We start from the raw sequence: 22,461 nt of genomic DNA on the forward strand, positions 1-22,461 counted from the left end.
ATATTGGAGGAGGAAACCAGTATTTGTAACAAGTTATCTTTAAGCGGTGGTTTGAATCTGCTCAGTGATATGGAATGAAAGAATCCCGCAGGAAATGGAACTATGAGTAGATACGATGGTCAAAGGAACATGATAAATGCAATTTACCATAGTGGCATGTCTACTTTTTCTTAGGTATTTCTATGGTAGCCATCACCATCCTAGCTGAGCGCCTCACAGACTTTAGCGTATTTGTTCTTGCAACACAGGGAAAGGCCGTGGTCCCTATTTTACAGATGGGGAACTGAGGCACAGAGACACTAAGTGACTTGTCCATGGTCACACGGGAAGTCTATGGAAGAGCAGGCAAATGAACCCAAGTCTCTCAAGGGCCAGGCTAGCACCCTAACCACTGGACTATCCTTCCTCTCAGGTGGGGGGATGTACATACAAAGTTATAACAGAGAGAGAGAAAGAGATCGGCTATATAATGTAACTTTGTATGTGTATATATTATCGATAATACAATTTCTAAATACTGACACCTTGGTTACTCACTCACTGCCTCTGTCCATTGTTAAAGGGTTTCATCTATAGTTATCCGGGGTCTCCCACTGTTAGGATAGTCTGCTGTTGGGTATCTTATTTTAGCCGCTGTTCTGTGACTCCCTTTTCCTAGAATATTATTCTCTGATGTGTGAAACCTACTGTCTTGGTTCCATGTCCTTCATTTATCACAGTAGCAATATCTTCAAAGAACTCTGGGAGGTTAGTTGAATATGACCTCCCTGAACCAACACTCACTGTCTTTAATGAAGCCGAGAAAAAAGCTGTGTGTGAATGTGGTGCTTATGTGACACATTTTCCATACAACAGTGAATGTATTTTAAATGTTCCATTTTCCCCCAAGATACAAAATAGAAGATACACTGGCTTCTGAACTATTGCAATTTCATGGGCAATGGAAAAAATGTGTTACATTCAAGTGAAAACACACAGCCTTTGATTTCTAATTACAGGAGTTGCTAAAATATAGCACAAGCTGTGATGGAGTTAAAGAGTTGCAAGAAGCTCTGGTTGCAATGTTGGATTTACTAAAATCAGTCAATGACTCTATGCATCAAATTTCAATAACAGGATATGATGTAAGTACATCTGGGTAATGAAAAACCTTTTACTCCAAAGTTCTGGGCATTTCAATGGGAATGGGTAGAGTCCAAACAGACAGGGAATGAATAGACTCTAATGTGAATAAATATGATGATAAAAAGTATAGTAGACAAGACAGTTACAAAATGAATAGGATGGGAAAACTCTTCCGGGTGTTGATCTTTCCTCTAATTGCATTAGTTGGGTAAACACTTTCCTTTTTTTTGGATACATGCAAAGGGCATGTTGCAGGTGCAGTCCCGGAGCAAAGCCAGTTTGTAACACAATCTCCATTTCCCTCCTGGTTCACCCAATAACTCACCCACTGTCAGGACTTTTTCATAAAATCGTAGACTTTAAGGTCAGAAGGGACCATCATGATCATCTAGTCTGACCTCCTGCACAATGCAGGCCACAGAATCTCACCCACCCACTCCTGTATGAAACCTGTCTCTGAGCCATTGAAGTCCTCAGATCATGGTTTAAAGACTTCAAGGCGCAGAGAACCCTCTTGGGGTCTAATTTATTAAATCCTCCTGAAACCCTGTTCCTTTGGACTCTTCCAGGCTCGAACCCTTGTCTTTCCTGAGGCTTGTTCCCCCTAAGCAGGGAAGCTCTGCTGGTCCCACTCCAGAGCCTGGCTTCTCCAGAAAGTCCTTCCCCTGGGGTATTTCCTAGGTTCAAATTGGGTTCAAATTACTCCCCACCACCGGTGAACTTGGAACAGGGTATTCACAGCCCTCTTTCCTGGGCTGTGCATCACTCCTGATAAGTTCCCACAGCTTCCCAGTTCTTTCCCCAGCGTAAACTCTTCCCCTTGGAACAGGGTAACTACAGCCCTCCTTCCTGGGTCTGTGCGTCACTTCTGGCAATTGACCCTCATTTCCAGCTTGGTCTGCTGATCCTTCCAGGGAGACCTATTCTCAGAGCAGCCAGGCCTTGGGACCTGCCCTTAAAGGGGACAGACCACCCTGTTACAGGGCATGTTTTAAATTTTTAACTGGTGGTGATTTATTTGCTGTGTTATTACCAGGGGGACTTGAGTGAACTTGGAAAAGTATTGATGCAAGGATCGTTCAGTGTTTGGGCAGGACACCGGAAAGGCCCTACAAAAATGAAGGATCTTGCCAGGTTCAAACCAATGCAGCGGCACCTCTTCCTGTATGAGAAAGCGCTGGTGTTTTGTAAGAAGAGAGAGGAGCATGGAGATGGATATGATAAAACCTCTTCATACAGTTTTAAGCATTTTTTGAAAGTAAGGAAAACCTAGTAATGACGGGAAATTGCATTTATGTAATAAACAGGCAGTTTTCGGGATTGGGAAAGTATTATTTATGTAAGAGACAATAGTTCTCAGCTATTAATAGTCATGATGTACATACCATTACTGCCAGCCTAATGAACGAATCTTTTCTGATTTTAAAAAGCCACAAAGTCCCTTGTTCTCCAAGCACAGAATGGTCAACACCCTAAATTAGAATCACAGGCAAATCTTTCATTTCAAAGATCAGATGACACTTGTCAGTGAAATTATGCCCTGGGAAAGCCATGCATGAGGGACAGTGACGTGCTTTCGGGAAACATGAGTCTGCTCCTTCCCTTAAGCATCAAGGAAATTGTAATCCTGCTGAATTAAAGCTCTGTCTGAAAGCCAAAGGGGAGAATGCGGCATCATCTCAAGCTTCTCCATCACTGCCAAGGCTTTGAGGCCTCCTGGTAAGACCAGTCCCTGCTGAGGCAAGAAGACAGCAAGGCCATGCCTTTTCTGGAACCAGTTCTTAGGACAGAGCAGGTCACCCTGCTCTTGCACCCTCTGATTCCTGGAAATGTCTGAGCAATGGCTGCTAATCACCCGACTTCCCAATTGTCTGTGTAGTTGGGAAGGTAAATAGACAACCCCTCTTCCTCTCTCGCTACCCTCCCTCCTTTGGCAAGGATTAGTTGCTACTAAAAAGGTAAGTTGCAATAAGAAATAGCAGAGAACAGAACTCAGGTGGTGTAAACAGCTATCCCAAGGCACCTACAGACCCTGCTGTCAGCAAAGGTCAGAGAAACCCCAATCTATCATTCTCCTCTTTCCTGCCTTTCTTAGGGCCCATTGTGCTCCAGCTTCCATAATGCTCACAAGTGCTAACCATTATCAGTGAAAATGCTATCGCTTTCCCATTATACTGAAAAGCGCCCACCCCGTTAAGATGGACTCTTTCCATGGGCCTCCCAGTGCATTCCATGTGGTAAACTCCTCCAGGCAGGGGCCATGTTCTCCTCTGGCCAGCACAGTGCCCAGCCTCTAGTGATTAATAATAATGTGTGTGTGTTTTAGAGCCGAACAAATCTGTATTTAGAGCAAGGGTCGGCAACCTTTGGCACACAGCTCGCCAGGGTAAACACCCCAGCGGGCTGGGCCGGTTTGTTTACCTGCCGCGTCCACAGGTTCGGCCGATCGCGGCTCCCACTGGCCACAGTTCACCGCTCCAGGCCAATGGGGGAGGCGGGAAGCGGCGCGGGCCGAGGGATGTGCTGGCCACTGCTTCCTGCCGCCCCCATTGGCCTGGAGCGGCGAACCATTGCCAGTGGGAGCCGCGATCAGCCGAATCTGCAGACACGGCAGGTAAACAAACTGGCCCAGCCCGCCGGGGTGCTTACCCTGGAGAGCCGCGTGCCAAAGGTTGCCGACCCCTGATTTAGAGGATAAGCCTTCATGTATGGAACTCCCACTGACTTGGATGGGCTTAGAGAGTTAGGCCCTCACTCTGTTCAGAATCTCTTTACATATGTTATGCTCTCTCAAGTCTGTTCAGCTCATAGGCACATTAGCAATTGCAATGGGAGACCAATAAATACCGGGCCATTTATTTCAATATTTGTTTGTTTTTCCAAACATCTTTTTGTTTCTCGAGAGCTTCTCTTTCCTTGTAGGAAAAGTTCCAAGTGCTTTTATAGATTCCAGAGTGGCTGCATGGGGAATCCTTGTTCAGAGGAGAAAATCCAGGGTTCAGCCAGTCTTAACGTTTGTCTGGGTCTGCTTCACTTTCCAGCTGTTGTGCTGCAGAGCCGAGTGATTTGTGATAAAAGAATTATTTTCTTTTCCATATTGGTGGCATGAGGGGCAGAAATGTGTTTCTGAAGCCCTGGATTTGTTTGATTAGTGATAGTATCGAATCATTTTTTTTGCTCAGGAAGAATGTTTTTCAGAGATGTATAGTTTAGGAATCTATTTAGTGGAAGCTGTGGAACTGAGAAATCTATCAGAATAACTTCATTTGAGAGCTGTATATCTGTAAGACTTGGGATAATATTTTAAATGCCTGCAGATACAGTACTTTTCTGAGAAGCGTTGGTTTAAGACTATTACAGTAACTTACTCCTGGCTACTTTGTTCCTGATTCCAGTAGTATATAATCTTCTAGACAATCACTTGTGGCATGTTAATGATATTTGGGTAACACTGAGAACATTCGTTTAAAAAAAAAAAAAAAGAAAAAAATTAAAAAAACAACCTTGCAAATCCCTATGCCAAAATATGCACAATAATAGAAATTGAATCATTTGGAAAAAATTTTTGCAGCTTTTGTAGTATTTAATTATTAAAAAAATGGAGCTAGATTTGGCTTTTGGCAGCATTATCCAGAGGTAAATGCGTTCTCAGAAGTTCACAGTGGACTCTGGGTATTCATACCCAAAAGTGTTTGGAAATCGCCTGCAGAAACTAAGAAGCTAATTATCAACTTGCTTCCTATTTTCTTGAGGACATCTTTCATAGTTACGGATAATGGTGCCAACATTTTAAAAACACATAGGAACAGAAGGTTTAGCCAGGTGGCCTAATTTGTATATTGTCTCTTTCATTCAGACAGAAAGCTCTGTGTGTGTGTGACGTGTGCAACAAAATACATCATTACTAGAGCTGGTTTGAAACACTATATTGCAATAATGTTTGTCCTTTTTTGACCATCTAATTATTAGCTGTCAATTCCTAGCACTTTGTGCTGTAAAAGTGATCAAGAAGCATGTTAATGCACTTACTTTAGAGGAATAAGCCCAGTATTAAAATATTGCTTAGTATCTGTTGCTGCTGAGGCAGTAATCTGGTGGTATGTTTAGGACAATGGCTTTCTTGGCGGCTAGACCTTCTAGGGTTTTAATCCTAGTTGAGTCACTGGTTCTGCGCTGAAACTTGGATGCTGTGTCTGAAATTAGGAGAGGGTTGGGGTTATTTTTTAAATCTTCTCCTCAGTAGGAAGTTGATGCACAAACTGTGGAGAAGGCCTGAGACTCAGGTCTATGATCCTGCTTCTAAATCACTCCCACTGATCCATGAATGTTATGGAAAGTCCACAGAGGTGCCCTGCTAGCTCCAAGAAACCTTCTATAGATGTTACAAACAGTCAAGCAAAACACCCAGCGTGAACAACTGTAGATAACCATTTTCAGTCACGACTGAAAATAAACATTTTTGGTGAACTTTGTTAATTTGGGGTGGGGTGAGGGAACTAGGGGATTGTTTAAGATGAACACAATGTGTGAATTCATGGTAAAGGTCTGAAAGACATTTGGTTTTCAGATTAGAATAAAAGTGCATGTGATTCTTTTAAAACAGATGAATGCAGTTGGAATCACTGAAAACGTGAAGGGGGATCATCGAAAATTTGAGATCTGGTACAGCGGACGAGAAGAGGTGTATGTTGTTCAGGTGTGTGATTTTTAAAATGCCCTGTTTGTTTTTATATCCTCATAGTGCTGTTTAAATTGGTGGACAGTCAGCTGAGAATTGCCTGTCTCTTTGTGAACTGGGAACTCTGGCTGGCAAATATGTGTGGACCGTTTCTGTTCAGCTCCCTTGCTGCTCTATTAGCCTGATAATGATCCAATAGATTAATAGAATAGGTTCTTACACTGCCTTTGTTTAGTGGCATCTTCACTGGGCCATGCTCAAGATTAAGAACGTAAACTGCCTATTATAATGTACTGGAAAAATCTGGCTAGAAATCTGGCATGCCATGAGAAGGCAGCAAATCACCAGAGAGCATTCCATAGGTGGAAAGAGCTTGAGATGAGACTAAGGTTAAAGGCCACCATAGATGATCAGCATCAAGAGAAGATTGCATCAGAGTCTCTTTTTACTGGCAAAATGTTCTGAAAAGGCTCATTGCCATTGTGAGAATGCTTGCTATCCAAAACCTAGCACTGTGTGGCACTTCAGATCAGCTCTATGTGCCAAACAATGGAAACTTCCTTAAAATTGTGGAGTTGATGGCTGAGTTTGATGCTGTACTCCAGGAGCATCTAAGAAGAGTCACCACCCAAGAAATGTACACATACCACTACCTTGGAAAAACAATTCAAAATGAGATTATACAGTTACTGGCAACAAAAGTCAAACAAAAGATTGTGGCAAATCTGAAGTCAGCAAAATATTACTCTGTTATTCTGGACTGCACACCTGACATCAGCCATATGGAACAAATGACTTTAATGGTGCGTTTTGTATTAACAACGGAACCTAGTGAAAATGTCCCTGCAATGGTGAGTTTGCAACATGCAGCATTCTGGGTTTTTGAGTACATAAGTGATGGCCTCTCCACTTTGTCGCCAGTAATGTGTTGGATGGAAACTTCTATTTTCATTGTCTTGGGGAACATGAAGTTTTTCACTTGCTGTGGCCCATGCGGTACAAGGAAGTTCCTCAGGCTACTGTTCAAGTGGGTCCACAGTCCCAGATCATCTGGACCTAAGGAACTAAACTCAGCAGCAGCTGTTTCTTCCGCCTCCACCACACTCTTCTCTGATCTACGCTTTTCTTCAGGAATGTGCATGGTTACCTCCATTTGAGATGGAGCTATGGATGCTGCCAGGTCACCTGAACTCTGACTAACTGGAAGATCAGGCATCTCCTCACCACTCGCATCCTCACTGGGGCCGGAAGGCTCACTGTGAACATTTGTGTCTATGTATCTCAGGAGAGCTCCTTCCTGCTTAGATAGAAAAGCTTCCTTTGCTTGCTTTCTTCTTCTGAATGCTGCCCCAGAGAGGCGTTTTCTTCTTTCACTCATGACTGTTGTTCTGTGCCAGTTAGAGTGGCTCTCAACACTCAATTGAAGGGGACAAAAAAGCAGGCTGGTAGCAGGGCCTGAGTGAGGGAAGGTATCAGCATCTTAAGGGCCTAACTGGCTCCTACTTCTTCAGCTGACTGCCTGTTCTCCCCAAGTGGGTTCAGGGAAGCAGCAGGCAACAGGAAGCTCCCTGAGAAGTTGGCGTTAATCAGTCCAGGCTCCTGGGGGTGCTAGAGAGGTACATCCAGGGGCGGCTCTAGGCACCAGCAAAACAAGCTGGTGCCTAGGGCGGCCAAATTTAGGGGGCGTCCCCTGCGGCCGGGGGTGGGCGGCAGGCTGGGCCGGCGGACCTGCCGCAGTCATGCCTGCGGGAGGCGCCCCGGAGCCCCGGGATGACCGGACCTGCCGCAGGCATGACTGCGGAGGGGGCGCTTGTCCTGCGGCTCGGCTGGACCTCCCGCAGGCATGACTGCGGCAGCTCAAGCGGAGCCGCCGCGTCCGCCAACCGTCGGCAGCCACGGGGGGTCCAGCCGAGCCGCGGGACGAGCGCCCCCTCCGCAGTCATGCCTGCGGGAGGTCCGCTGCTCCCGCGGCTCCGGGGCGCCTCCCGCGCATGACTGCTTGGGGTGGCCAAAATGCTAGAGCCGCCCCTGGGTACATCAGAGGCTCCTCCTCCTTTCTCTCGCTGCAGTTCCTGCTGGTGTCTGTTATTCCCTCTCCCCTTTTCTCCTGCCTGCCTGTTATGTCTCTTGTGCCCTCCTTCCTCCAGCACAGCACTCCACCATCTCCCGCCCCCCAGTCTGGCACCTGAGGCGGCCGCCTCAGTTCGCCTCATGGTAAGGCCAGCCCTGGAAACTAAAGATGTTTCAGCAAATGAGTTGCTTCTACAAGTCTGTTTCCCAGCCTCCTTAAATGGATACCCTTCCAAAACACACGGTCGCACCAAAATGTCACTGCAAGATGTGAGACATCTTTCTTCCAAACTTTTTATCTGTATTTTAAGAGAATTTTATTAACTCTCTGGGTGAAATCCTGGCTCCATTGAAGTCAGTGGCAAAACTCCCAATGATTTCATAGGATTTCAATCTATATTTCCAGCTGTATATCTATGGGTGTGTAGGTCGAGTAGTGGAGACATAGTTGTGTCTGATCACAGGCAGCAAATCCATAATTATAAAAGTACTCTAAGAAGAGGACTGGATTGCTAACTGGAAACAGAGCCTTTCGTTCCTGTTCAAATCCAGCGTTGGACATTAATCTATTCAGTGGCTTTTATGAATGAGGTCATGGAACGGCTACATTATTTAATAAATGTGTGAGAAATGCACCATTGCTGTTAGGTAACAGAACTGCTTTCCATGCTACATGTTAGGCTGTGGTGTTGATTGCACCAGAAATTGCTATTTTTAGAAGCTTACAGCTCATCTATAAAACAAGCGCTCCTGGCCTGACCACATCTCTTCCTAGATCTTTTGGGCGGGGCGGGGGGGGGGAGGGGTTCTGGCCATTATTTAAACAAAAATTTTGAAAGGAAATGTTTGGTTAGCTTTATATTTACTTGAAAATCCAGTTGTAAAGACATTGAAGCTTGGTATTTTGAAATGTATATGGTGTTGCCGTTTTTCACATTGAAATGTGGGAGCTGATTATTCATAAGCAGGTTTTGCTTGTGGGTGCTTTGGAAAAAGAGTTAATGAGACATGCCCATGTACTTTTGACTGCACCCCTTGTGTTGTGATGAGTTCTCCGTGATTTCCATTTACAGTACAACCTTTACTATCTGAATGTAATGGCGAACTTTAAACAATTTGGGAGACTCAGGAACATTTTCAATATAATTAATAGTCATCAGAGGCTATAACCTTGCTCTGGATAATAGGGATTTTTGGATACTTACAGTTTAGATAACTGAGGCGCAACTCATTTTTATAATGGGGAATTCATAAAAGCGAATTTCAAATTGTTCTCCTCTTTCAGGCCCCAACAGTAGATGTGAAGATGGCGTGGTTAAGTGAAATGAGAAAAATTTTGTTCAAGCAGCAGGAGCTTATACAAGGTACATTTGAACCATTTCCTGATGGTGTTCACTACAGCAGAACCTTTCTGATGCTCACATTGCTAATCTGCAAACCCAGTCATTCTCACCAGAGAAATAGCAGCTTCACTCCACTTTTCGCAAAAGATCAAATAGCTGACGACTCCTATTACTGATACTTCATTACTTTTAAGAAAAATATTATAGTACATATATGAGCATAACAGGCAGTATTATTATAAGTAAGGGCAAATTACCCTTGTGGAAAATAAATCAGCATTATCCTTATTTGATGTCAGCATCTTGATATTTTTAAATTTCATATTTGTTCTCTTAGGCCCTTAGTCAGGAAGGTACTTCAGCACCTGCCTCATTTTAGGTACACAAGTAATCCCTTGACTTTAATGGACTTACTTGCATGTTCACAGTTGATAATCCAACTAATCTGCAGTTATGAGTGCAAATTAATGAGGTTCTACTTTGCCTTAAAAAAACCATAGAGCACTGATTTGTGCAAAAAAGTCTGTTTGAAATAACACTTTGTTTTGAGTGGCTGATGGCTCTGAGTGATTTAACAAATGCCGTTAAACTAACACAATATTTGCAACCTACTCACAGTTGAGAAGAAACCATCCGGTTTGTTTACAGACCAGATCCAACTTTCCCCTCAGCTGAGTGATGGGTAAGTCAGATGAGCTCGACAGATTTGAAAAAAAAAATCCATTATCTATGTTCACTATTTAAAATGCATCTGCAAATCCAGAGCCTTGTGGGCACTCTCTGGATGAGCTCTTCTCCCCCACTCTGGCCCCCTTATGCCATACAAAAGGGCTGGAAAAGTGGAGAGGGCCCCTAAAAGCCCCATATCCAGCCAGAGAGGATTGCACTGGTGCAGCACTGTGGAAAACAGCCCGAAGGGACCTCCTTGCAAGCCCTGGCATAGGAATGCAGCTGGTGGCAGGAGGGGCGTGTTGGGGATGAAGCTACAGCATGCAGTGCTGCGGTGGGTCCTGGCAGTGCCGAAGAAGCTGCCATAGCTTAGAAAGGCACCCAGAGTGGCTTAAAGCCAACCTCCCTCCCCTGAGCTGTGAATTCTGTGCTGTGCTTCTTAGAGGCACAGCATAGAATCTCACCCTCTGTTTAAAACATCCACAGGAAGTCCATATTGATTGGTGCACAGAACTCCCATTGAAATAACAACTCTGAGTTTTGCATGCAGAAGGACATTTCCTATAATCTCAGCAGGTAGGGTGTAGTCAGAAGAAATCTACAGCTAATATGGTGCGTGCACTTGGAGAAGCAATTGCTTTAGCAGTGTTTTTACCCCCTCCCCGCTCCGAACCCATACGGACATCGAGATTATATGCCACTATAGTCATTGATGTATTCAAAAGCACCTTGAAGTACCTGCTTAGATTCTTGGCTAACAAACTTCACCAATATTTGAAAATTAAAACAATGACATATTTCTTCTATACGTTTCAGAAAGCAGCATAGAGCCTCCATAAGCTCAGAAGAAAATGATTCTGAACGCACCAGTCCTATAATGTTGGATAGTATCAGCTCATCACCACAGAACAAGCCAAACCAAAGTATGTACAAGTTTGCAAGATCTTTCTGAGTGCATAATATTACAGTGCAGCGTGTTATATTCCAAACCAACAGCTGAAAAATATATCCGTTATTTAAACTAAGTAACATATTTTCTTGCAGGTTGGTCTAGAATGTCACAATCTGTGGAAATCTGTGAAGGGCTTGAGGACTGGTCCAGCAACAATTACCTTTCTAATTGCTCAGACACAGAAGAAGAAGATGGGAGCCAGTTGGTTAGTGATACATATAAAAATGCTTTATTTCAAGGGCACTAAATAGTGTATCTGAGGATATCCGCTATAAGACTTCTCTTTTTGTTAAAATCTGTATTTGCTTATGCCTTTTGTGTATTGGTATATGCAGTGCTGTAGCCGGGGTGGGCCCAGGATATTAGAGAGACAAGGTGGGTGAGGTCATGTCTTTTATCTGTTGGTGACCTGAAGAAGAGCTCTGTGTAAACTTGAAAGCTTGTCTCTCTCACCAACAGAAGTTGCTCTAATAAAAGATATGACCTCACCCACCTCGTCTCTGTATATTGGATAAATTTTGGTTAAGCTAGCTCTTGAAAATGCCCCCCTAAATGTTACATGTGCATATGAACCCTAAGTGGGATGTGACCAACAAGAAAAAGGATTTCTGGGGAAAATGGACATGGTTGTACAGAAAGCGATAAAGAATGAAAAGTCATAATTGGAGCTGACCTTAATGATCACTGGGGAGAGACAGTAAATGCTTCCAAATGTACCATAGCAGCCATGGATTTGGAAGCAAGAACAAGGAAGGGGAAACTAGCTTTCAGTGCACCCAGACATCTGATTTGGTAGTCATTCATGCACTTTTCACTAAGAAGGAAGAACATTTGATTATCTATAAGAGTGAAAGGCTGAGGATGCAGATAGGTTACTTCCTGATAAGCCAAGCTGAGCTGAAGAACCTCAAAAACCTGTCAGGTCATCTTAAGGGGAAAAACATTGCAGCTCAGCATAGACTTGCTAATTCTTGACTCTGGAAACATCATACATGAGAAAAAAATAGTCCAAAGCAATACAGAAAAACAGAGGTGGAAGCTTAATGAAGTTAGCAAGGAGTTTACAATGAAAGTGTTGGAAAAGATCTCTTTAGAAGTGCTAAGAGAAAATATGAATCAATGGCAGAATCATATTGCAAGCAAAACTCAAGAATGTGCAAAAGCAAGAGTCATTTTCTCCAGTTAGATCTGGTGATAGAATGAGAGTTTGAGAGGGTATCAAGGGGGGAAAAGGAGCATTGCTTGACATTGTTTAAACCCAACAGCAGGATTTTCAAGAGTATAAATGAAGAAACAGGTGGTAGCCACTGAGGCTAAAGCTGTGGAAGGCTTATATGCCCATCTTGAAACAAAGCAGGGTGAGCGAGAAATATACAGACTGGCAATAAGAGAAGTAAAGATATTGGTGAGATCAAGTCATTAAAGATGAAAGTGGAAATAGGTTAATCACTGAGACCAAATTAAGGAGTGGCAGAGAAATTACTTTGAAAGGCTTCTGAATGAAAAGAATCCAAGAGAACCAGGCCTTATGATAAATCCACACCAGGATCTGATGGCACCAGTCCTTGAAGTAGTCGAGGAAGCACTGGACAACATGAAAAAGAAGAATGCTGGTATGCCAACAGGACCAAGAGCTGAAGCATGAAAGCACCTAGGGTGTAAACATGTCCTTGTTTGTCTCCTCTACTGTTCCCCAGTTTCAAACAATTTTGAGGGATTTTTTTTTCCAAGCAGCATTTGGGTGGGAGGATTCAATCTGACATCAGCAATTTTTTTTCCTATTAATATTTTTTGTTATAGTGTGAGCCCTAGTTAAGGGGAACAGAGCACCGCCTGAGATCAGGACCTCTAACTGCATCAATATCTAAAGCACATTTGAGTGCTCTCTACAACTTGCAGCACTAGCGCTATAAATGTTCACTTGATGTACAGAAAAAAAAAAAGACATGGAAGTCACAACAGTACCAGAAGAAAAAAGCCTCATTTTTCTTCTAGCTACTAATTGGATTCAGGAAGAAGAAAAAAAGTAGTTCTCAGCACCACTTAATTTGATTTTAATAGCATGTTATCAGTTGCTGCATGTATTACAGTAATTGTCTTTTGTAGATAAAAATGTGTTTATAGAAGTGTTAAGAAAGCAGGTTGCATGTGAATACTTATCTCCAACATTGTTGCATGATTGCTTCTTATTATACATAAGCCAAGAAGGGTACCACTTTCCCCACAGCAGCCAGGAATAATGACTGCTAAAAAAATTAATTACACCGTGTTGTGGAACAGAGTTCTTATGAAGTATTTTTTTTTTTAATGTTAGTCTCCAGGAAAATATAAAGCCCTAGCAGACTGCAAGAAAAGAGGCTCAGAGGACCTGCTGGTTAAAAACGGGGATGTAATTCAGCTTCTGCATGAGGATGGGGAAGGGCAGTGGTAAGTATTTTAGATTTTTTACCTTACCTCCAGGAACCTACAAGGTAACTATGCTCAATCCCATTTAACTCCGAATATATCTGGTGTATCTTTGTTAGTGTGTGTACTCCACTGGAAAGCTACAGAATTAGCACAGGCCTAAACTGCAATCATGGGGAGCTATTGCAGTTTGACTAGACATCTAGATTAGTGAAGCCGCCTGAGTAATTACCCAGGGTTCTGTGGGGCAGCGGGACTCGTACAGTGTGCTTTGAAGTCCATGCTGTCGCGGCCTTGCTGTTCTGATATCTGAGCTAGCTAGATTAGAGCGAGCTCGGCTATGTCTACCTGAGCTGCAGCCACACCCATTGACTGCAGGATAGCCAGCCCCTTAGACTCCTCACAAACAGTGTATTCCATTCTCATTGATCTGGAAACTGTGACTGGGTTTCTCTTCCCTTCCCAGCTTGAATGAATCACGTTAAAATCAAACGCATTGCGAGAAAGACCTTTTTTAACACCTGATGTTTCTGTTTGAAGCCTTGCTTTGCCTTTGTCCTCTCTCTGTAGCTCAGCTATGGGTCTTGTTCCTCTGGGGCAATTAATAATACCACTTAGCAATTACAAAGCGTTTTTCTTCTTCAAATTGCTTTGCAAGTGTTAACTAATGAACAGCGACAGCGTCATCTTTTGGCTTTATTTAAAGCAGTGGTTTGCAAAGACGGTCGGACGTGATGCCAATCACATCACTCCCTTGTGTACTGTTGGCTATGAAACTGATGTGCCTTAAGCATGTCGGCCCAATGAGCCATTGGCTCGGGGAAACTTTGAGTTGACTTGAAAGGTAAAGATTAACAGCTGGCTTTCTGCTTTCAGCTGGGAATACTGCCTAGGAAATTACTGTATCTGATGTCCTGCATGTCAAACCGTTACACTCATTAGCTCGGAGGGCATGGTGCCCTCTCGTAATTTGGTCTACGGTCTGGCTGCTTTTCCTTTTCAGGTTGATTTGTTACCTAACTCTTGTCAGGCAGCCCTCAGAGCACTCCCTTGAGTCCTGGTATGAAAGCAAGCTGCACCCTCACGCATTGTTTCATATATTTTCATGGAGATGGAGATTGTGCTATTATGAGAAATCTGAATTGGAGGGGTGCAGTGACTAGCTTCTAAGTGTGCAGACACAAATTGCCGATTTGAGAATTCCTGGCCAAATCTGCATTTGTTGTGTTGTAAGGGATGTTAAATTGAATGTTAGGAACATCAATATACAAAGCATCAAATCAGGGTTTTGGGGTTTTTTTTTGGAGCAATCACCACTTCCCGTGGTGGTTTTAGCGACACCGTGTCACGGAGTCTGGCTACTGTGAATGTATGCTAGAGATGGAGTTACACACCCGTGAGTGTGAATGTGATCATGGTGATTTCTAGTGGCTCACAGTGAGTTCTAACAGTGTGACAGCTAGTGGAGATTCTCCTTTATCTTCTGTGGGGATGGAGGTTGGGAGCAAAAGGTCTTGGCCTGTTTTATGGATGGGGAATTAAGGCACAGAAAGATTAAGTCACTTGGCCAAGGTCACACAAGAAATCAGTGGCAGAGCCTGGAGTCGGTCCCTCATCTGTTGGGTCTCAGTACACAAGACTGAACCGTGAGCTCCTGTTGTGACCATGGATCTGTTACAGCTGGATAATATAGTATGAGACTTGAGGGGGGGGAAAAGGTAAAAATGCCAAGTATGCTGCGCTGCACTGCTCAGGAACAATCGTGACATACAAGGCTAAATGATAGTCTGAACAAAGGATGGGCGCAAGGCATTCTCAAGTTCTCATCCTGACTCTGACGCTCCATCCCTCTGTGGCCTTAGACAAGTTGCATAAGCTCTCTTACCTATCTCACAGGGGAATCGTGAGCAGGAATGAATGGAAAACTGTTACCTATTGTTAGCACAAAATAGGTTTAATTTTATCGTGTAGTGAATTTCCAAACATGATTGAGACCATCAAAACGCAGATCAGCTGATCAAGATGCCATATTTTGACACATTATTAAATAAAGGATTTGACAAACACAGAAATATTAAGATCCACATTTTCAAACACAGGTACCTAATGCTTGTTGCCTCTATCCTATAAATGCTGATGTGCATGATTAGGCCCATTGAGTTTAGTGGTGCCTAAATACTGATCGTGGGTGCTTTACTTTAGACACCCAAATCCTGATTCAGCAAAGTACTTTAAGCACATGCTTAAGTCCCATTGACTTGCTTTGCTGAATCAAGGCCACTGATTTGAATGTATTGTCTGTAATGTCTGGAACTTTTCAAAATGAATAATGAACATTTGTGTGCAATAGGTCCTTTGCTGCTCTAAAGCGGCCCATGTTTTCCACTAATACATTTATCATTCAAAGGTTGGTGAAAAACCTGAACAGAAGAAAAGAAGGCTGGATTCCCGTCAACAGTTTGCAGATAGTAATCGGCGACTGTAGGTTTCGGAATGCCAAAGTCGCAGGTATCATACGATAAACATATATGAAATATTTTCAGAACTGGAATCAGATTTTTATAAACCATGGCTTGCATTTTATTTTGGGTATCAAATTTGGCTATGTAAAACTCAACAGAAAAAAAACAGTTAATCATATGAAAGCAATTACTCCCAAAAGCTTACAAAAGTAGTACATATGAAGCTGCTGCTCTATTTTGTTGATATTTTGAGAATTTGTTGTGATTTTTAAGACGAAGGCACTCGTAAAATAATGCCAAATATTTAAAAATGTAGGTATTGCAAGAGCACTTGGTACTGTATGATGGGCAAAGAGATGGAGTCTAGCCATTAAGGGATTTCCATGGCTGTTTTGTCTACACATTGCTGCAAGTCTGGTCCCCTTGTGAATATAATATCACCTAGGCAAAATCATTTCACTCTCTAAAAAGATATTCATGCCTCATCCAAAATCCTTTGAAGGGAGTCTTTCCATTTACTTCACTGGACTTTGGACCAGCCCGTATACAGCTTTGTTAGGCCTCACTGTTTTATTCACAGCTGACTGCTGGCTTACTGGTTAAAGTTTATTGATAATAGACTGGGTTTCTGTGAAAGACTCCTAGATTCTAAAATGTGTTTTCCCCCATGATCATTCTTGGTATCCAGACCTAGAGGGGAGACAGATGATATAAGAAAACACCTTTACAACCACTTGGCATTCCTACACATTTTGTCTTACTACCCAGGTATAATGTCATCTTACCGTGCTGCAGAGTTGGAAGTGTGTGACTGAGGGTTGTAAGCAGAACTGCTTAAAAAAAAAAAGAAGAAAAATTTTCACACAAATGTATCCAGGTCTTTTTTACTATTTTTCATAGAAAATTTAAAATGTGAAAGCTTTCGAACAGCTGTAAAAATATTAGCAGCAAATTTCATTGAGAAGGTTGACCTTTTTATTGAAATTAAAAATGTTGATGATTTTTGTCATAATTTCAACCTTTTCAATTGGATGTAGTCAAGAAATGTTGATATTTTCCAATTCCCCCCCGAAACATCAGTGCTAAATATTATGGTACTTTTTCCCTTGTGTTAATTTGCTACATTACTTAGATTTCAGGTGTTCTAATTTTCACATCTGTGTTAGCTAGGGCTGGTTTAAAAATGACCTAGTTTTGTATTTATCAGATTTCATCATCATGTATAGTGAATGTTTACAACCTATGCATCCCGATTTTATCAGAACTCTTGGTTAACGGAGATCAGTTTCTCTGGGACTGTATTGTGCATCAAAAAGATTCTCTGGGCTCCACAAGCCACAGATGCTGCCTGGAGCATGATGGCTGTTGGCCAGGGCTTTACGCAATGGCTATTTTTATAGGGGTTGTGCTAATAGTCTCTAAAATCATAGAGAACTGCTGTTCTCAGCTCAAAGAGAAAGTCATTTAAAGACTGAGGCCTGGTCTACACTACAGAGTTAGGTCGATGTAAGGCAGCTTACGTCAACCTATGAGAGGTATTACATGGTCACATAAAAACTTTCGTCACTAAGGATCTAAAGACCATTTCTATGTGTGCTGGAAGGTCAGTAGATAATCCAAATTACTATTCCACAATGGACCATCAAATAACATATTATCTGAAAATCTCATCGGAAGCTAATATGCCAAAGATCATGTAAATCCTGTGAATCTTGCATCCATCTCCTGGCATGTCAATTCCCGGCTTTCCAAATAAGAAAAAGGGGGAAATAAAGAAAATTCTCTATTTTAATTATATGTAATAATAAGTTTTTTTAAAATAGTAATATGATTTTAAAGTTCTGTCCCTTTAAATAGCAGGAAACAGGGTAGAATTATATCTGATCCCAAATGCCGGTGTATGTAACGGAAGTCTTTCCTATCAAATTCACATGCCCTTCTGTTGCTTAGGGACACCTACATTGTTGCAAGACCCAGAGGTAGGATTTTCAGAAGTGTCAAGTGAGTGAAAGTCAATGGGAACTGGGCTCCTAACTCCTCTAGATGCTTCTGAAAAATCCCACCCCTGATTCAGAAATAGTTCCATATAGGTGGAGACCCTGCTGCCTATATGGAGCACCATTGAAGTGAACAGGGGCTGTGTGTTGCTGTAGAGGTCTATCTGTGAGGACCTTCTTGCTAGTTTGAGGGCCTGTGTGTGGAAATAAATGTATCCAGTTGTCTCCCCAGAGGCTGCAGACCTGATTTCCTTTTAACATATACTGTTCTTATACCAGTGTAGCTCTACTGGGGTCTCTCTTGATTTACACTGATGTTGGTGAGATCAGAACCAGGCCCTCCATGAGTAAGGAAGCATGGCTGCACCTGTGATGTGTTTGTATACATTCAAAGAATAAAATAGACAAAGGATGGGAGATTGTCAATAGTCTTCCATGTAGGCCTAACTCGGCTTCCACTGAAGTCGGTGGTAACACTTCCATTGACTGCAGTGGAAGCAAAATTAGGTCAACCCTGCGTGCTTTTAAAGCGTGCTTCCTCCCCCTCCGATGCACAGGAAAAATATTTGATAGCTCAAAAATAATGTAAATGGACTATTTAAAAACAGATTTGTATGCTCAGTGAGCTTGCGTAGATGTTTGATTATCAATGCATAATCCTAGACTGAAAAAGGAAATAACAAATGACATGGGGATGTGATGTAACAGATGAAGAGAGAAATTTCTTGGGTGCCCGAGTATTTTATAGTGGAAATCTCACACTCTGTAACCTGATGAACATATTTAGATGCTAACAAAAGCAAAGGGCAGAGAGTAGGTCTTCATCCTTGGAGCCATTAATTAGATGTGAACTCTTGTACCTTAGCAGCTTGGCATTTCGTTGGTGGTCTCAAACTGTGGATTTGGAACAAAAGTGTCCTGTACCAGCGTAACTATTCTGTTACAGCTGGTAAAAAGTTCCCCCTGTGGGCAAAGCCTTAGACATCTAGTTTCATTACCTCCTGTTTGGACCCAGAGACCAGGCAATGAGAGATTTTATACCAGTGATTCGTTAATGGTGCAATTTTTTGTGGGCATAACACTGTGCCAGCAGAATGAGAATCTGGGCAGAGTCCTCTCCAAAAACTAGGCCCTAAAAATACTAAAGAGCAACAAGTCAAGAGACTTCTTTCCGCTGTTCGATCTCACGCTGCAATGAGCTCTGCCTGGGGGGGACCCCTGTTTATTTTAATGAGGATCTACAACAGCCGTCCCTGAGAGCTCTTTGCAGGATCCAGGGCTATAGTTACTTTTACATTTGCTTAAATATTAACACCAAGTGTGTTCATGATTTTGATTAGTGATATTGCCATAATTACCTAATTAACCCCTTCAGTTCCCCCTGGGTGCATGATGCATCCAACAAAGTGTGCTCTCGTACGACAGTGAAGCTCTTGGACATTAATTTGTCCTCTTGTTCTACTGAAATCAGTAACACATAATGGACCATGATGGCCTATCCGTATGCATTCGTGGCTAGGTCCAGTGCTTATTGGAGTCAGTGCGAGTCTTTCTGTTGACTTCAATGGGCTTGGGTTAGACCCAAGTGTGGCACGTGGGGGAATATTAATGACAGCAGACCACTTGCTTTGAGAGAGTTCTGTACTTTGGTTTAATTGATGACCTCTCGCAAGCTTACATGAGCATGTTTGCTAACATTAGCAAGTATACTGTAAATAATTCAATTTAAAATCTCACCGTTCTGCAAATATAACAAAGCAGTTTGCACTAGTACGCACTTTAATGGCTTCAGTCACAAGCTTTGTCATTTATGCAAGCAGAATTATTTATGCAGGGTCTATTAAATCCCATGTTGGTTTTTTGCCTTCAAAGCAGAAAGCAGACCCCACTTTTTTACAAGTGGATAGTCTCATCGGCTTCACGCAATAGATCTTTTGTTACTGTGTAAAGAACATTCGAGCGTCACAGCAAAATAAATGCAGAGAAGATGCTATCAAACTGGTTGTGGTAGTCAACGAGTAGATTACTGAATGAAGTCAAATTCTGTGGGCCTTGCTTGGACAAGACTCCCACTCAAGCTAGCGGGAGTTTGCGTTCGGTGAAGACCACAGTTCTGAGGCATTGTTGCATTATTACAGGAACCAATGTATTATTCGAATAAGATGCTTTAATGTTATCATTCTTCATTACTTTATAGATGCTGCCCTGTGTAACACAAGAAAGTTTAGTTCCCCCTGAATTAAAGGTGAACTAGTAGCATCCTATTTTTGATGCTACTTTGGAGACTTTGAACTAGGTGTTACAGAGAAACAGCACAATAGCTGGAATTACCCTGTACTATTCATCACATTCACAGAATTTCACAGCTTCATCTGCACGGACCAGGACTGCAGTTTGTCACAGTCATAAAGGAAGACATTCTTTGCTATTTCATTCCCCCCTTCCTCCCCATGGAAAGCACAGTATTTTATTTTTGCCTGCTATTTTTCCATGACATCCATTAAGTTTAATCAGAGAAGTAAATCGACAGTGTCCTGACACTTCATTTAGATGCCTGACATTGGTTCTGCAGGTTGAAAGCTTTACCTGTTTATTTGTTGCGGTGGATTGCAAATGAAAGAGTTCAGTTTTAGTAAACCAAAAAAATAAAAAAAGCCACCTTTTCTAGTTAGTTCATCGTATGGAATGGGTTTAGATATATTGCAGCTATGTGAATGTAATGTACAGTAAGATCATCTTCTGGCTGGGTCATATGATGATGATGCAATAATGCTGAAGAATTTCCTTTTGCACTAAATAGCTGATTCAAAGCCCATTGTAGTCAATAGAAAGACTCCTGTTGATTTCAACGGGCTGGGGAATCAGGCCCACTGACTGACAACTCAGGGTTGTCAGGAATCACTTAGAGTTCCAGGGGTAACACTTGTATCTAGCAAGTTTACATGTAATGTATTGGCCTTCTGGAACATGTGCCATAACTATAAGTTAAATGTCCACATTTGCACTACAGATGTTGTTCTTATAATAAGACTGTACTTTTCAGCATCTTTATTGATAACTTACCTTGTGAATTTTTGAAAAAAAAATTAAAATGTTTCATAATTTATTTTGTCTGTCTAGTTTTCTTTTTGTAATACATATGTACAGGTGGTTTGACTTTTAAACAGGGCTGTATAAAGATAATTCTGATTGCATTGAAAACAGGGTTAGTGATATGCATGCAATACTGAATTTACACACTGTCTCATTGGATTGAAATGTTTTATACTGTGGATTAATGAGGGACCCTTTTGATGTGAATTTGATTTGTGAACCATGAATTCTGAGTTATAGTGTAAAGTTGTTGTATAAAACATCATTTTTATTTTCCAGTGACCATTTTTGTACAAAGGAATTGCTGAGCTACTGTATGACTGTCATTGGAATTGTATGGGACATTTCATAGCATGGTAGTACACAGAACTTATTCCTGTTTGGCACGTCTCTAACATAACATTATTCATCCATCCTCAAAAATGCAAAACTTGTCCAGTAGATCAGCTGCATTTGAATTAAGGATCGCTCCAAATTCTAGAGATCCCAATATTGTCCAATTACTGGCATTCTTAATGAACAGATTTTAAATCATCCAAATACATTTCTACCTATTTTAAATAGGATCACAGTGCACTTGTTAAGAGTAAAAATAAGATTCTGTTCAATTACTCTGGGGCTACTTATAGTAGTAACAATTCTTGTGGTAAAAAGTACACATTTTTGAGGTACAGATATAAATAGCAATGTCTCAATCATAGCATACGTTGCATTTTAAAATGGTTTTAATTTTCTCTATCTTCTATAGTCTTGAATCTAAGCTTTGACTAATTTATGAGACTGATTAGTTCTGCAAATCTGCCTGTACAGTCTTAAACTTTTCACATTTGGACCTTTGCACAATAAATGTTACGTTACCTTAAGTATATGGTTTAATGAGGGTGTTCATGTATATGGTACTATCCAACAGAGGGTTTTCTCTGTCTGCAAATTTAAATGAACTATATTGTATATGTACTTGTAAAAATGTGTTAAATCTATATTTAAAAAAATTTAAACATTGTTAAATAAATTCATATGAGAACACTTAATTCTGTCTAACGAGTGCTGAACTTTTGCTTTACAAAAATCATTTTAAATTTGTTGACTGTATTTCCTTCATAGCAGCCATAAAGCCCTTATACATATTTTGACATAAAATAATACATATCGATATTATAAATGAACTGATTTGTTTAGTGGCAGATAAACTGGTGATAAGAGGGACAGAGGTCTCAGTGACGGTGCTATAGCCTGAAAAAATAAGTATAAATCCTTTGTCCTTAATCTTGAAATCTTTAGTGAGCATTGATCTGTATCACAAAACTATCACACAATTTGGCACGTCTGAAACTTAGCCAAGAGAGTCCTAGGACTGGAATAGTAAAGGTATTGCCGTTCAGAGTGGAAGAATTTTTGGAAGAGTTGTTTGGGGAAGCTTGGATAGCCCTTGCCTGCAATATGGATACCCCCCGATTCAGGAAAACACTGGAGCATGTACTTGATTCCTATTGACTTCAATGGAATTAAGCACATGCTTAAAGTTAAGCACGTGGTTACTGCTTCCCTGAATTGGGACCCATAGCTGGCCCAAACTAGTGTCTATTAAAACAAGGAGTCCAATGGCACCTTAAAGACTAACAGATTTATTTGGGCATAAGCTTTCATGGGTAAAAACCCTCACTTC

At 41.7% G+C, this 22,461-nt stretch overlaps 1 protein-coding gene across 4 annotated transcripts in view; it reads left to right on the plus strand.

Annotated features, from left to right (window-relative positions):
• The window catches only part of MCF2 (MCF.2 cell line derived transforming sequence), an 86,984-nt gene extending 65,170 nt beyond the window's left edge, over positions 1-21,814 (plus strand). For 3 of the 4 annotated variants that reach the window (XM_039487087.1, XM_039487086.1, XM_039487089.1), the window contains 10 exons: positions 999-1,124; positions 2,162-2,383; positions 5,729-5,821; positions 9,159-9,237; positions 9,835-9,898; positions 10,702-10,808; positions 10,930-11,042; positions 13,152-13,264; positions 15,651-15,751; positions 16,474-16,535. In XM_039487087.1, the coding sequence (XP_039343021.1) occupies positions 999-1,124; positions 2,162-2,383; positions 5,729-5,821; positions 9,159-9,237; positions 9,835-9,898; positions 10,702-10,808; positions 10,930-11,042; positions 13,152-13,264; positions 15,651-15,751; positions 16,474-16,520 (1,065 nt within the window). In that variant the 3' untranslated portion in view covers positions 16,521-16,535. Of the gene's footprint in view, positions 1-998; positions 1,125-2,161; positions 2,384-5,728; positions 5,822-9,158; positions 9,238-9,834; positions 9,899-10,701; positions 10,809-10,929; positions 11,043-13,151; positions 13,265-15,650; positions 15,752-16,473; positions 16,536-19,899 lie in introns of those variants that run through there. The other variant, XM_039487088.1, reaches the window with a different exon arrangement.
• The last annotated feature ends 647 nt before the right edge of the window (positions 21,815-22,461 follow it).

This window comes from Mauremys reevesii, linkage group 9 (genome assembly GCF_016161935.1).
Source record: "Mauremys reevesii isolate NIE-2019 linkage group 9, ASM1616193v1, whole genome shotgun sequence".
NCBI classification, from domain to species: Eukaryota; Metazoa; Chordata; order Testudines; family Geoemydidae; genus Mauremys; species Mauremys reevesii.